Below are 14,275 nucleotides of genomic sequence, written 5' to 3'. Positions count from 1 at the left end.
ACGCGCATCTCGCGATACGACGGGCTGGCATCCGCGGATAACCAGACGGGCAGTCTCCCGCCCCGCCAACCGTTTTGCCCGCTCCCATCCACCCTTCCCGGACACGCGTTGCGTTTCAATCCGTAGAACTGATACTTTTTCAAAATACCCCCTTAAAATAATCGTGGGTCATCCGGCCGTCCATGTGGAGGGACCACTGATCCTAAATCCCGCCGCACCTCCCTCCCCATCACCCACTCCGTCCGACCGTCCGTTGATAGATCCAGTGTCGGCGATGCGCGTCCTCGTGTTCCGATGTTTAAGGCGCCAAGGAATTATCTAATCCCTATTCTTTTTTCCACCGTCAAATTGGTGGACCCCGCGCTCTCACATTCCTGTTTAGTTTGATGCGATCTGATATACTTCCGGGTACCCCTGTGGTCCATGGTGGAAATCAAATCAAACGTGAGCCCACTTGGTCCGTCGTACTGTTCATCTGACGCAGTCCAAGATAAGAATGGCCAGCCAGATCAGACGGATGAGATCGCCAGGACAAAAGTAACCAGGCGCGCTGCTCGTTTGATCACTGCCAAACTGACTTCCGTGCGACCGTTTGACGTGCTGGACATATCAGAAGGCGTCGCCATCATCCTGCTACAAATCCTAACCATCTGATTCCCATCAAACGGCCATGATCTGATAAATAAAAACGGAATCATTCGGATGATTAGGGTGTTCACATTTGCGATCCGGGGTGAGTGCGAGGACCAGGACGGCGCACGGCAAACCGGAACGGGCGGGCGGGTCGAGAGGGTGGGACCCGCTATTTGCGGTGGATTTACACGCGCAAAACCGGCGCAACTATTGGCGAGCCGGGTTCCCGTCACCGCCCTCTATAAAAGGCGCCGGAGCCCTTCGCAGTTCCAATAACGATAAGCACGCCAAAACGGAACGCTCACCTTCTCCGCAACGAACTTCCAATCCGACCACCGGGACTCTTGTTTCTTTCCTCCTTTCGTTCTCTCGGCATCTCTCCTTCGCTTCTCTCTCTCGTGATCATCGTAATGGTAATTTTGATCCCCCTTTTTTTTTCAAGGATTTGTGAAAATTTTGATGGAATCGATCGTCCGGAACTCTAGGGTTGTTGTTTCTTGGATTATGATGGGTTTTTGGTTTGGAGCGCAGAGGAAGGGCGGCAATGGCGGCGCGGGGCAGGGGGGCGAGCGGGGCAAGCAGCGGCAGGGGAAGAAGAAAGGCCGGATCTCGAAGAGGGGTCTGGGGTACGGCGCGGTGATGGCCCCGGAGCGCTGCATCTCCTGCACGACCTTCAACATTCTCGCACCCATCTACAAGCGGCTCGATAAGGAGGTGAGGAAGCGTCCGGTTTTGGGTGGGTTTGTTGATGATTTCGATGATTTCTTGGTCATTTGTTAATCGATTCTTGTTTGAATGTAAAAAGGTGGTTCCTTTGATATGCTCTTTGTTGATTTTTGTGGGTCTTCTTTGGGAATATAGGATCAGAGTTGCAGGGAGAGCCAGTATAAAGGATACTGGCTGAGCCGGAACCAGAACATCATAGACCGGCTGTTAGGAGAGATGTCCGCCATCATTTGTCTCCAGGTGGGGTCGATTCTTGGGTTTTGCTTCTATTCTGGTGTGCGGAGTTTGTGTGAATCTAATGGGATGTTGCTGTTTTCTTGTTTTGGATTCGTGTAGGAGGTCTGGCTTGGGAATGATGAACTCGTCGATATGTACGAGAGGCGGCTGGGCGATGCAGGTTATATTAGTCTGAAGCTCGCACGCACAAACAATCGTGGCGATGGTATGGTTTCTTTTTCTTTTTCTTTTCTTGTTGCATCATCTTTGTTTTGTTGAGTTGTTTTTGTGATGACATAGCTAGGTAGATTGTTTCAGCAAGGTTGTTTATTTTTGTGAACTAATAATTTCTGATAAAAAGATTATATGTTGTAGAGTATCGAACTTATTGCGTTCCTAAATTTCGATGATGATCCATATGTGCTCTGTTGAGATCCAACAAAAGAGTTTGTGTTATCTGCTAAGAGTAGTATCGTTTGATTCTGATCTGTACCCGGTTTGTGTTAGGGAGGATGGTGATGTTCTTTTTAGAATTAATACTCTATTTTTAAAAACCTGGTAGGCTTTGTGTGGCGAGTAAGATTTGGATTTGGACTCAGCATCTATTAAATGAAGGCCACATTTATTATTCCATTTTCTTATTCCAGAAGTTTTGGTGGAGGATTTAAGATTTGCTAACAATGAGTATCATTTGCTAAAGGACGGTTCATAATTTTCGTTTTTTTTTTGTGAGGAAAAGAATTCATGTGGCAAGGAGCCTTTAATATCCTTAACTTTAGATGCAATTTCTTAGCCATTCTGATTTTTTCATTCTTGCGAAGCAGTAATGTGCATTTAATTATTGTTTTATGATTTGTAAAGAGCATATCATGCTCCTAGTCCTGCTTATTCATCGTAATAGTAGCTTAAGCCATAAATATGAATATATATTCCGCCTTTGTAATTTTGAGTCATTATATCCTCATCATCATTTGGAAAAAAAGGCAAGTTATTAACCTACCATCCCCTGCACCACATGTTTATGGAGCATTTTGGAAATTAACAGTTTCTTGCAATATTAGATGACTAATTACTAACTGCTTATTAGTTCTAGATCTTTATACAACATGTTTATAAAATACTTTTAATACTTGCTATTAATTTACTGCTTACAACAAATTCATCTACTTGTCTGCAGGTCTGCTTACTGCTGTGCACAGGGACTACTTTAGAGTTCTAAACTATCGAGATTTGCTGTTTAATGACTTTGGGGATCGTGTGGCTCAGCTATTACATGTTGAATCAGTTGTTCCTTCCTGTCAAAGTCGAAACAGCGGCATCCAACAACAGATTCTCATTGTAAATACCCACTTGTTATTTCCTCATGATTCCAGCTTGTGTATAGTTCGCTTGCAGCAGGTAAATTGGTATGCCTTCATAATAGTATATTGATATTTCCCTGATTTTCCTCGCATACTTTTGGGAGCTATATCTTAAGGGCATCATTTCATTTTTACTGATAGGTATACAAGATCCTCCAGTGTATTGAATCTTACCAGAAAGAACATAATCTTAGTCCTATGCCTATCATACTCTGCGGGTCAGTTTCTTTATAGCATACTCTTTTCTCCTCTTTTAATTTGAACAAAATTAAAATTTCTCGGTCTTTCATATTCTTTGCAGGGATTGGAATGGAAGTAAACGCGGACATGTTTACAAGTTTCTTAGGTCCCAGGGGTTTGTCTCATCATATGATACTGCTCATCACTATACCGACAGTGATGCAGATGCCCACAAGGTGCTAATTTGCCATTCGTTTTCATTTGTTGCTTAATATTGTCGCCAGTATTTTTTGGAAGCTTACTCTTGTTACCCATGCAGTGGGTTAGCCACCGCAATCACCGTGGAAATATCTGTGGAGTTGATTTCATATGGCTTCTTAATCCCAATAAGTACAGAAAGCCCCTGAGGGCAAGCTGGAATGAAGCAGTATTTGGAATTATTAAGGTGAGCATTTTTCTTGTTGCTTGCATCCATCAGGCAACAGTCTTTTGATTTTAACTATGAATTAATGTATATATGTTAGATATAATTGGGAATTTGAAAAAAAAAAACTTGAAGAAATTTTGGTAGACATGAAGTGTTTTCTCTCTCATGCATATTTGTTTGCCTATGATTAATATATATGTGATGTAATATGTGTGAAGCAATGTATATGCCATTTATTCTATTTTCTGTCAGTTGTAAATATCACGATACCTCTATCCAGTTTTAACAGTCCTGTTCTTGGGGATGGATTTAAAGGTTGAATATTTCTTGTTTCAGTATCTTCTTGTAGCGGCTTCTCTGTCAAAGGATAATGCTTTTGCATTCCTTAAAGCGGACAGCCCTGGTGATTATATTACCTTCTCAGGTTTCTGTCAGGCTCTCTGTCAGGTATTTGTTCCCTCTCATAAGAGTTTGGAACCTCTGAAACCATCACGAGAATTTGGTCGCTAATACTTAAAAATTAATACAGTTAGGCTTAACCGGACATCCTCACGGCTTAAGTCCCCAAGACATACAGGATTTGTGGATTCAAGCTGACATCGATGGAAATGGTGCTGTGGACTATGAAGAATTTCTGGTATGCTACCAGTCTGAGGTGTCCATTTCATAACTTTGTTCACCTTCCCATCATTGCCTTTTTGATTAAAACAAGAAGGCAATGGAAAAAGACTTATGTTTGTTATATGCAGCTTCAGAAAAAAAAAAAAACATATTTTCCTTCTTGTTTTTCTACCTTCAAACAATTAATTGCCTCATGATGTTTTGCAGCAAGGTGTCTGGAATCCTAAATGGTCGGAGCAAGCAGAGGAGAACTCTGAACGGGGGGCTGAGGTGGGATCGAAAGCAGGCGCTGAGAGGCAGCAGGCTTATGGTTTCAATGTGAAGAACGCGGTTCTCTTCCCACCAGAAGTGGAGAAAGGAATGTGGCCGGAGGACTATTCTCTATCCGATCATGCACCACTGACCGTTGTGTTTTCTCCCGTTAGGATGCCTTGTTCCGAGACAGTATGCTAAATTGCTAACCCTCGCACATACTGCCGTTTGATGTAAAGTTTGTAAAGGGAAGAGGTAGTAGAAGATTGATATATACATACTGATAGCTGGAGTAGGAGATGTACAGGAAGCAGTACAACATGAAAGGTTGATATGTAAACCGTACGATGTCTTGGCTCATCTTCTGGACTCTTTTCGTCCCATGTAAGCGAGCAAGCTTTTTCCAATGCAGAAATAGAAATATGCATTAAATGGTGTCTTCTGATGTGAATATTATATGATACTATGATTGAAAAGGTACATTGTATTTGAAGATAGATCAAATCATTGAGGTAGCTCGTCTGGTTGTTGTCTGACTTATATTTCATATTTCTTTTTTGTTCCTGATCTGGCTTGCGAATATAGGAACATTTTTCCTTCTTTTGTTTTTTGATTTGACTTCGCAAGGGATGTTATTCTAGTTGGACGTGATGCCATGATCCTTGTGCAGAGTCGTTTAACTCCCGTAGAAAGGACTCGAAACAAAGCGGCAAGCTCCTCTTCCAAAAGGATATCGTTGGTTACTTGTAACACTATATAGGCTTAAATAATTCATCGTGAGTGGTTTCTGACCTATGTAAGAGCGTTCGCGGTCGGTCATGTGAGGTGAGTTTGGTCCACTTGGATATGGCCGTTGAATCTGGCCACTGGGGAGTAATTATTTTATCTGGAGCACATGCCTTCGCTTTTTTTCTTTTCTTCCTTCCCTCTCTCTCTCTCTCTCTCTCTCTCTCGGCAGTCACCTCGCCCATGTACGTGGGGTAAAGATGATGCCAAATGATGTCATGCCCACCGACGACTACTGTGAGAAGCATTTAGATTGTGTTTAGAGTTAAACTATATTCATTTTTAATTTAAATACTTCAATTAAGGGAAATGGTGCAACCTGCTACAAAGAAAATTTCCCAACCGCAGATGAATGAGTTAATTTTCTAGCATTTACGTTTAAAACACCAGCTTCAATTCTAGCCTGAGCTCTGAGGTAAAAAAGAAGAAGAAGAAGAACATTAGCAGCAGAAAGTTGGAGTTAAATCCAGTTGATTCTTAAATGAGATGCAGAAGTTTTAGTTACACATACAAGGAAAAAAAAGGAAATTCCTATAGCAGATTCTATTCCGTTTTAAAAGAATCTAAATTTTGATTTGAAATGAGATTATCTCTAGACTCTATCCGAGAACCAAGATCTTGCTTTCTTTTGCTATAAATAGACTCTATCCAATAAATGGATCCTAGGCGTAAACTAAAAACAGAAGCTAGTGACAAGTTTTATTAGAACTGATATACAAAAAACTCGAAATAAATGAGTTTTACAAAATTGGTTGGTTGGTTGTTTTTATAATATATGTTTTACCGAAATTTTCAAGACAGAAAAACTTGAGAAATAAGTTTTACAAAAAAAAAAAAAAATCCCCCTTCTGTTTTTTCACAAAATATGTTTTGCATCAAATCATATTTTACAAAAGTATGTTCTAATAAAATTTATAGGCAATCAAATAACTGCGAAGTTATATGGCTTTTTACGGTTTGACCTACCAACTTGCTATTTAATTTATATACCATTTGAGACTCTTTGTAAAATTTTCCTAGTTAAAAATTCAACAGCTATTTATTGTGGAGTAATGCATGTCAGTTTCATATAAATATAAAATATTTTTACTTGGATGAACCATATCTTAGTCTTAAATTTAACTCCTTAGGCTGTGCTTAGATGCTGCATAGATGTGGATAATAATTAAAGATTAGCCATCTCACCAACCAAAAACCATTTGAAAAGATCTAAATAATTTTATCTAGTCAACAAGCCAAAAAGGTAGATAATCAGGTTTAAATTATTTTAAGAAGATGGCGAAATAACTTTAACTTCTCCTTCAGCTCCTATTTTCCTTATTGTTTTATCCTTGTATGGGATTCATGCCTTCGACTTTCATGATTTGTACTGACAAGTGAATCACAAAAAATGCCATTCATTAAATGAATGACAACTTTGCATAAAATCTTGGTGAAAAGCTGGAGGAATAAGATGTAAATTCATACTGGCTTTATAAATGATAGATAAGATTTTGTCTAAATATACCGTCTACTTCAACACTAACGGAAGCAATGAGAATACAACATACCAGAAGGAGAGGAGTGATTTTGTGAGTTGAATGCGAGTCTCCTAATTGCTTTTAGTTTGGCATTAGAAGAATGCAGCGAAGATTCTTAAATTGTGTCTCTGTGGGCTAGCTGTATCCTAACTCAAAGAATGTCATGAAGATTCTTAAATTTATTTGGTATAGCCTCTCTGTGGGCTGCGTCCAAGCTAAAAAGAATGATAATACCAACCCCAAAAGTTTCCTTAAATTCAGACTTTCCTTTTTAATGACAAGGACTTGGAGCCTAAGCTTTACTATTCCTTTGTCCCTCATCCAATGACTAATGAGCAACTACCAATCTAACGGTTGAATTCTACGTTATCTAACCCAAGAACCTTTTCTTCTCCCTGACTTTAACATCAGAGATTCAGATCTACTCAATTTAGCCAAGGAGCATTTGCTTGTTTGATTGAAAAGCTATCTCCAATCCTGAATTGGTGCTTTTATCTTGGTGGTCACATCCCTTCGCACGCAATTCAGCAAGTTAGTTGGCCTTGACAATCACACGCTATTGGGAGGGGAGCACGCATGGATGACTTGTTGGCAAGTTAGATGAGCTCTGATCAAATCCAGTTGAATTTCTTGAATCAATCAGAACCCGCAAATGAGATTAGATCTATAACCAAATTCATTATTGAAAAGTCCAGTTCTGCAATCCTTGTTTGAATCTTATAGAAACATATGATTACCGTACCTTATGATGCACTCGATGTTCACATTCTTCATTTTTTTTTAAAATTTTTTTAGAGAATTCATATAAATAAAGTTGCAAAAGGTATTCAAAGATCCTTTAAAAGATTAGAAAAAAATTAATATACACAAAAATTGCAAATTGTTTCGAAAAATCTTTAAATGATTATGTACATAGGCTTAGTTCGATTGTGGATGAGGTGTGGCCAGGAATTGTGGGGTGGAATTGTTGATTCCCATCAAATTGGTCAGACCGGGGATTACTAAGGATCGGTGGTTCCCTAGGGTCTTAGAATTCCACTTATCATTGCATTTGATTAGTGAAAATATCCAAAGAATTCTTCATTAGAAAGATTAATTAAAAAAATGAGATTTACTTGTACTTTTATTTTAAAGTTGGTCCGTATACTTCTATGACGCTGCGATGACTAGATGGGTGATTAAAAAACTAAATCTAAATTTCAGTTTCAAGCTATACCCATTAGGGAATAACTTTCCTGAGTTGCTTATCCTATCTCTAAGCTAGCCTTAATTTGCTAGGCATGGTCATAGTTTAATCACCTTATGGATCTCTTAATCCACAAGATGCTTCAAAAGTTGTCCATCACTTGTGATCCATTTTCATTTTGTTGAAGTTCAAAATATTTTGGTGATCAATGATCCATAAATTTTACATAGATTTTGCTCATCTTAAGAAAAGAGAATATATCTCTCGAGTCCAAAAATAAAAATAGACCAATTAAATCATATATTCATATCATTGATCATAATTTATATTATTATTAATATATATATATATATATATATATATATATATTTCGATGTCTCTAATCTGAGTATCTCATTGATGATATGATACCATATTTTATAATCATCCATACCTTAAAGACTTTTAATCTATAAAGTTCCAACATGTACATGATCTATGGGATGAATTTAAAATTTAAATATTTTATTATGCATTCTAGTACAGCAGTATAATGGTATTCGTTCCTTTTGAATTCATATGATATTTGGATCAGAAATTATTAGAATATATAATTTTTGTTTTTAAATATTTTTGATAGTATAGATCAGAATTTAATAATATAAAATTTTCATTTACAAACTTTATTATTTTAAGGCACCTTCTGCTGCTGACGCGAGCATGATTCATCCCCAGTCGAATTGAAAGCTATAGGAAATTTTTTCCTGGGGCTCTGGTTTTTTTTTTTTTTTGGCTAGAGGGGGGTCTAGTTTTTAAAACTTTTAGTCTGGCTTTCGGTGCTTGAATCTTCACCTGGGGTCCGTCATATCTTGGCTTTTGTTTTCTTCAGACAACATGATGACAGAGACGCTTCTTTTTCGATGGACCCAGCATTAAACATAGATGGGGCCCAGTCATCAGGTACGATAGATTATACATTTATACTCTGTACTATTTGTATATTTTAAGCAGCATCCACCTACAGTTCCGGACAAACTGTCAGTAAAACCACCCATTGCCGCCTAGAGTTCTGTAAATTGTAAATGGTAAACTTGCAACTTACCATATGTAAACTGTAAGCAGCATTGACATTTCTCATGAGCCACTGCCACACTTTTTTTTTTTTTTTTGCTTAAAAAAAAAAAAAAAAAAAAAAAAAGGGAAGGAAGGGGGAAGAGAATTAACTCCACCCGCATAGCAGCCTTCATGACAAACCAGACGGAAGGCATCCGATTTTCGCATTTAATCGATGCCCGCGCATTTCGAATCTGGATCACTCCATTGAAAACAAAGCTCCGTTCCAACTATGCTGCCACCTCAATGATAGCCACGACCATAGTGCAATTGAATTGCCCTCCCCATCATAACATGAGCAACATTTTTTTTCAGGATTCGACTGTTAAATGGAGGCTCATCTCCTATGGAGGAGTCTTCTCCTCTTGTGGCTATAGACTAGGGATGGCAATTGAGGCAAAAGAACCCACCAATTTGATTGGCTTGAAATTTGAGGTTTTGACCTTAGAAATAAATGTCACCGTAGCATTACAGTAATTATCATAAACTAAGACGGAAATTGCTATTATAAAGGTCGCTATTTGACCGAAAAAAGGATTCTCTTTCCTTTTTTGCGAATCCATAGCCGGATCGCACAGTGGTCGCTTCCAGATCTATGCAGATAGATGAATAAAAATGTTGGAGTGCTTTGAAATTTGTGTGAAGCATGATCCAATGGTTGGCATCTCAAAAGAAGATCGATCATTCTTGTGTCTGAAAGCTACAACTTGAACCTTACCTTTGTAGACATACATGATAGTGTATAGCTCTTTCTAGATATTTTAAAACTTCTCCAACTCTACGGGAGGAGGATTCAATCCTATATATTTGGATCAGACGTTAAAAAAATTTATTGACAAACTAGTTGCCATCTTTAAAAAGAAAAATAATATGATTATATCAAAATTTATATCCCGGCTGGGTCCAGTACTTTTTTCATTTTTTAAAATATAAAAATAAAAAACAAAAGCAATACCAAATAAACTCTAAGTGATTAAATTAATATATATTTTTTAACCCTTATATAGACTATTATTGACCTGATTTGACCAACAAAATAATAAATTAACAAAATCGATCTTAAGCCTTATCCAATTCAACCCCCATAGAAATGGTAATGCTTGGATTCATGTTTCTAAACTCATGTAAATTAGATTTGGGTTGTGCCAAACCCCAATCCAATCCGACCAGCTTGCAGCCCTCGTTGCAGAGTTGCCTGTCCAAATTTAGAAAAATTAATTGGTCTCAATTTCACCAACTGCTAGTTTTCTCAAAAACATGGAATCTTAGAGCCTTGGGACAACGCATGATTCCACTCTTACAGCAACCAGCAAAGATCCTCGCTACTTTTTTTACCGAGGCCCCCACCTCCCTTGAATCTATTTACCGAGCCCCTCTCCAACCACGACAACCCACGTGGCACCACCGCCACATATCATGAGGTTCGAACTGCTGGTTTTTTAAGCATACGTACCGCTTAGACCCTTGCCATCGAGGATGCGTGTATGCCACCAAGATGTTAGATTTTTATTTTGGGTGAATACGGCATTCATATAGCTCTCGTATGGCTACAAAAGTCAGAAACAATAAAATGATATAAAGGAGAGGGAATCTTAGAGGCACTATTCTGAAGAAACTTTTCAGTGTGCCAAGCAATGTAAAAGGCGATTCAGTCTGTGCCTCTATTCATCTCTCGATGCACGTATGCAGCCTAAAAGAAAGCCAACCTCCTGACCAGTCTGCGAATATTGGATTCACACAGACAGATTAGTCTTGCAGTAGACAGAGGAAATGGAGAAAGAAGCGACTGCAAGGAAAAGAAAGGAAATGCCCGGAGATGCTCCTCTGTGAATCTTAGCTCCTCGGTGAGCCTGCCCGGCGATGTTCTCAATTCATCAGATGTTCGCCACTTCATTACTGATGCATTTTATTAGAATATGTTCATGTTGCTGATGAAATCAGGGTGGGTTCTTCTCTTTCTCTCTCACCACCATGATGTTGTTGTAACTTCATTGAACTTTTGGTCAGTAGATGTTTGTTTCTTATCTTGCATAGTACCTGCGCCATTCTTATATAAATGTGACTGCTGGAGCAGTAATGTTATGATTGCATGAGGTTGATATTGTTTTAATTATTTTGTAGTTCGGTTCTCACAATGTCGACTTGTATTACTTTTTAAGTCCTTATTTTCCATTTCTTGACCCTCTGATACCAACTCATCACCATCTCCGCTACCAACTTCTCACCTAATGTGATTACTTTTAGAGTTTCTGTTCTACTAGATCTTTTATCTTTGTTTTACCACTATCTTCTTCTGATTCAAAACCACAAAAAAAAAAAAAAAAGAGAACAAGGTCTCCATTAGCCTTTCATCTTTATCCATGCTAAAATCATATACTAGAATTTTATTTTTTACCTAGCAAGTTGAAGCACCTAGATTTACCCATTTCATTTATCTTGCCCTAATATTACTAAGAAAGATAAAACAAAGCCTTGCGATGCCAAAAAAGCTTACGTCTATTAAATTATATCGAAAACAAAAGAATTGTAACTTACCAAGAGAAAAAACATTTTCTCCTATCAAGATGGCCTCACAATACATAAATCACCAAATTTAGCCAAAATCATTTCATGGTACCTTAAATAATATGAGAAGATCTATTCTGTACGTGAAATTATCTTGATTGGAGAACCGAGAACCTCGAGATGCACCATCCAGGACTTAAGCACGGAACCTCTGCTTGTTATGTGGAGGGGTGTGAATGCTAGGGCAATGCCCAATTCATATGGTTCCTTCAAAATAGCCAAATCAAATGCATTGAAGGAAAGCAGAGACTCCTAAAATGGTTCGAGCACATGACATTATATCACTTGAAGCTGAAGGTTAAGTGTCAAGGTGTCATGCACAGCCAGTGGTAGACCCAATTTTGTGGACTCTATGCCACTTGCAAACTGCATGCTAATCCTGGCTTCATGAAAGACTATAATTTGCCCTCACCATTCTCAAGTGGATTATATCAAAGTTGACATCTCAGAAATCTAACCTCCCATGGCTGTCATGGAAGCAATTCAGGGAGGAAGGCCTCAGCCAATGGCTAAGAGAATGTCCTCTCTCCCCCCAAAAAAGGAAATGTTACAGAACGGGATGCCAATGGAAATGCCCTCCTGATTAGCTGAGAACTTCTTGTCTTCACTACTCATTGCATAAGCTGATAGGAGAGGAAGTAAGAAAGGAATTTTCAGAGAAGCCACAGCATTAAGATCCCTGCAGTGATACAGTAATTTTACAATCATATGGGCAAACTTCATAAATAATTAGATCAATAACATCCCGCTATATCTCCTGATTGCTGTGTACTGATTAAATGTATCAAACTCCTTTGCAGATTTTCATTCTCAGGAGGCTTGCTTTAGATTTTAAATGTGTGTACATATCGTCTCATGAAATTTGATCATGCCCATGAACCAGCACAAGGTAGACTTGCACTTGGATTGATATCGACCAAATAACTGCACCACTTTAAAACATCAAAAAGGAATCCCGCATGGTACAAATAAACAATTAGAACAATGGATTACCAACAAGCTTGAGATTGAGATTAGCATTAAATATATAATCCTCCCTGCTAACCACTACAAACAATTTAAACAAACTGTTAAGCAGTCCCAACCATAGCTGTCCTCCTAACTCTTCCATCAGTCAAAGCCCCATCCCTTAAAAACTAAGTCACCAGCCTTTATATTCCCTGAACTCACCCAACATGACTATGAACCTTGCCCCTGAATACTTGTAGTGACCAAAACACCTGACCGCTGTTGAGGAAGCACTCTTTTTTGCTAATGGAAGCACTCTTTATCCAATAAAAGACCCAGGGGCGCATATGTCATCTCCAAGGAGTCGGTTGGACCTTCCCCATCTCGTTCCCTAAGGCCACAAGTAACAACACCATTACAACCAACAAAAAGAAGCTCAGAGCAGGTATAACAACTACTAGTGCAGCTGTAGAGAATGGATGAAGCAAAAAGAGCAGAAGATGCATTTAGATTTGATGGACGGGCTGGCTATGCTACCAGAGTCCACCATTGATCATGAATGGGATATGGAGAACATCACGAAAGCATTCTTCAAATGCACCAGATGGCAGCTTGAAGGAACCACAGACTTCATCCATTGCCCATACCACTACTTCTGCGACAGCGCTTACCCTGGAGACTACCCATCCATTGTGGACTCGTTGGTGCTCCTCTTCACAGTTTCTTCCTTCCTGTCAACCACGGCCTTCACCCTAATGGAGTTCAGAAGAAGCACAAGCATCAGCATTAGCAATTTGAAGAGAAGATATCTATTACCTTCGGGTCCTATGGCGCTCCCATTGGTGCTCTTGATTTTAGCAAAGGGGCACCGGATCAACACCACTTTCCCTCTCTCACACATGGGCCCAGTACTTCTCCAGATTGTCTATATTTCAGCTCTTGCATTTAAAAACCAATCTGAAAGAGATTTGCACTACGCTGTACTTGAAGCTTCAACTGTTTCAGGAATTTTACATGCAAGTTTGTACCTGGATAATATCATCCTGCCTTACTACACAGGGTTCGAAGCTCTGACAGAGTCTACCTTCTCTGGTGAGTGTGCAACCTGTGTGTGCCGGAAAAATGCTTTGGTAGTTGGAGGAGGGAGTCTGATCTCATATAGAGGATGGTCGAAGACTACAATGTCACTCATCAGTGTTTTGTTTTCAAGAATTTTGTGCAGGATAAATGGGGAACAAAAGTTGAGTTTATTGATCAAGTCGATGCTGGAGGTCATTTGTTGGCTATTGATTGCAAACGACTCCATTACCCTGATGTTCAATGCTCCACAAGGTGGTGTTCTGAATATGGTAGTTTATGGAGGGCTTTGTGTTTTGATATCCCTCATTGTCTTCAAAAAATTGTGTACTCTCTTGGCTTGGCTAGCAGCAAGGTGTCAAATTCAAAAGAAAATAGATTTACGCAACAACAATGCTGGAATTGTTTAATGACAAAATGTATATAAAAATCAATTACTGCGAATGGATTTTTATTAAATTTGGAAACAATAGAAGAAAACATGAGTTCAAAACTTTGTACAAAGTTCCATTTTCTGAAAATTAAAGTTTCTCAAGCAGCTATTATCTTGTCGTAGGTCACCACTCATCAGTAGACTGGGTGTGCACGCGCTGCAGGAAAGCCTTCATTGAAACTATGCTTGTCATGTAGGGTGGCCAAAGTTTTAGGGATCAGCAGCAGCCCATATTTCATCTCCAGCTAACAT

General features: G+C 39.0%; 2 protein-coding genes across 2 annotated transcripts; both read left to right on the top strand.

The window, feature by feature from the left end:
• Positions 1-843: 843 nt before the first annotated feature.
• On the top strand, positions 844-4,848 carry LOC103703519 (putative calcium-binding protein At1g02270). Its single transcript, XM_008786395.6, has 11 exons — positions 844-1,046; positions 1,165-1,347; positions 1,495-1,599; positions 1,696-1,801; positions 2,753-2,973; positions 3,078-3,154; positions 3,238-3,352; positions 3,436-3,561; positions 3,880-3,990; positions 4,073-4,180; positions 4,372-4,848. The coding sequence occupies exons 1-11, from the start codon at positions 1,044-1,046 to the stop codon at positions 4,615-4,617; spliced, it is 1,401 nt and encodes a 466-aa protein (XP_008784617.2). The 5' UTR covers positions 844-1,043; the 3' UTR covers positions 4,618-4,848.
• Positions 4,849-12,358: 7,510 nt separating this feature from the next.
• LOC103703521 (uncharacterized) lies at positions 12,359-14,070 on the top strand. The gene has a single exon (XM_088718413.2). The coding sequence runs from the start codon at positions 12,993-12,995 to the stop codon at positions 13,998-14,000; it is 1,008 nt and encodes a 335-aa protein (XP_088574539.1). The 5' UTR covers positions 12,359-12,992; the 3' UTR covers positions 14,001-14,070.
• Positions 14,071-14,275: the final 205 nt, after the last annotated feature.

The sequence above is a fragment of the Phoenix dactylifera genome, chromosome 3 (genome assembly GCF_051530095.1).
Source record: "Phoenix dactylifera cultivar Ajwa chromosome 3, Ajwa_hap1_PhDact_Kaust_v1.1, whole genome shotgun sequence".
NCBI classification, from domain to species: Eukaryota; Viridiplantae; Streptophyta; class Magnoliopsida; order Arecales; family Arecaceae; genus Phoenix; species Phoenix dactylifera.
The sequence above is the reverse complement of the archived record's forward strand: the minus strand, read 5'-3'. Positions and strand labels throughout refer to the sequence as shown.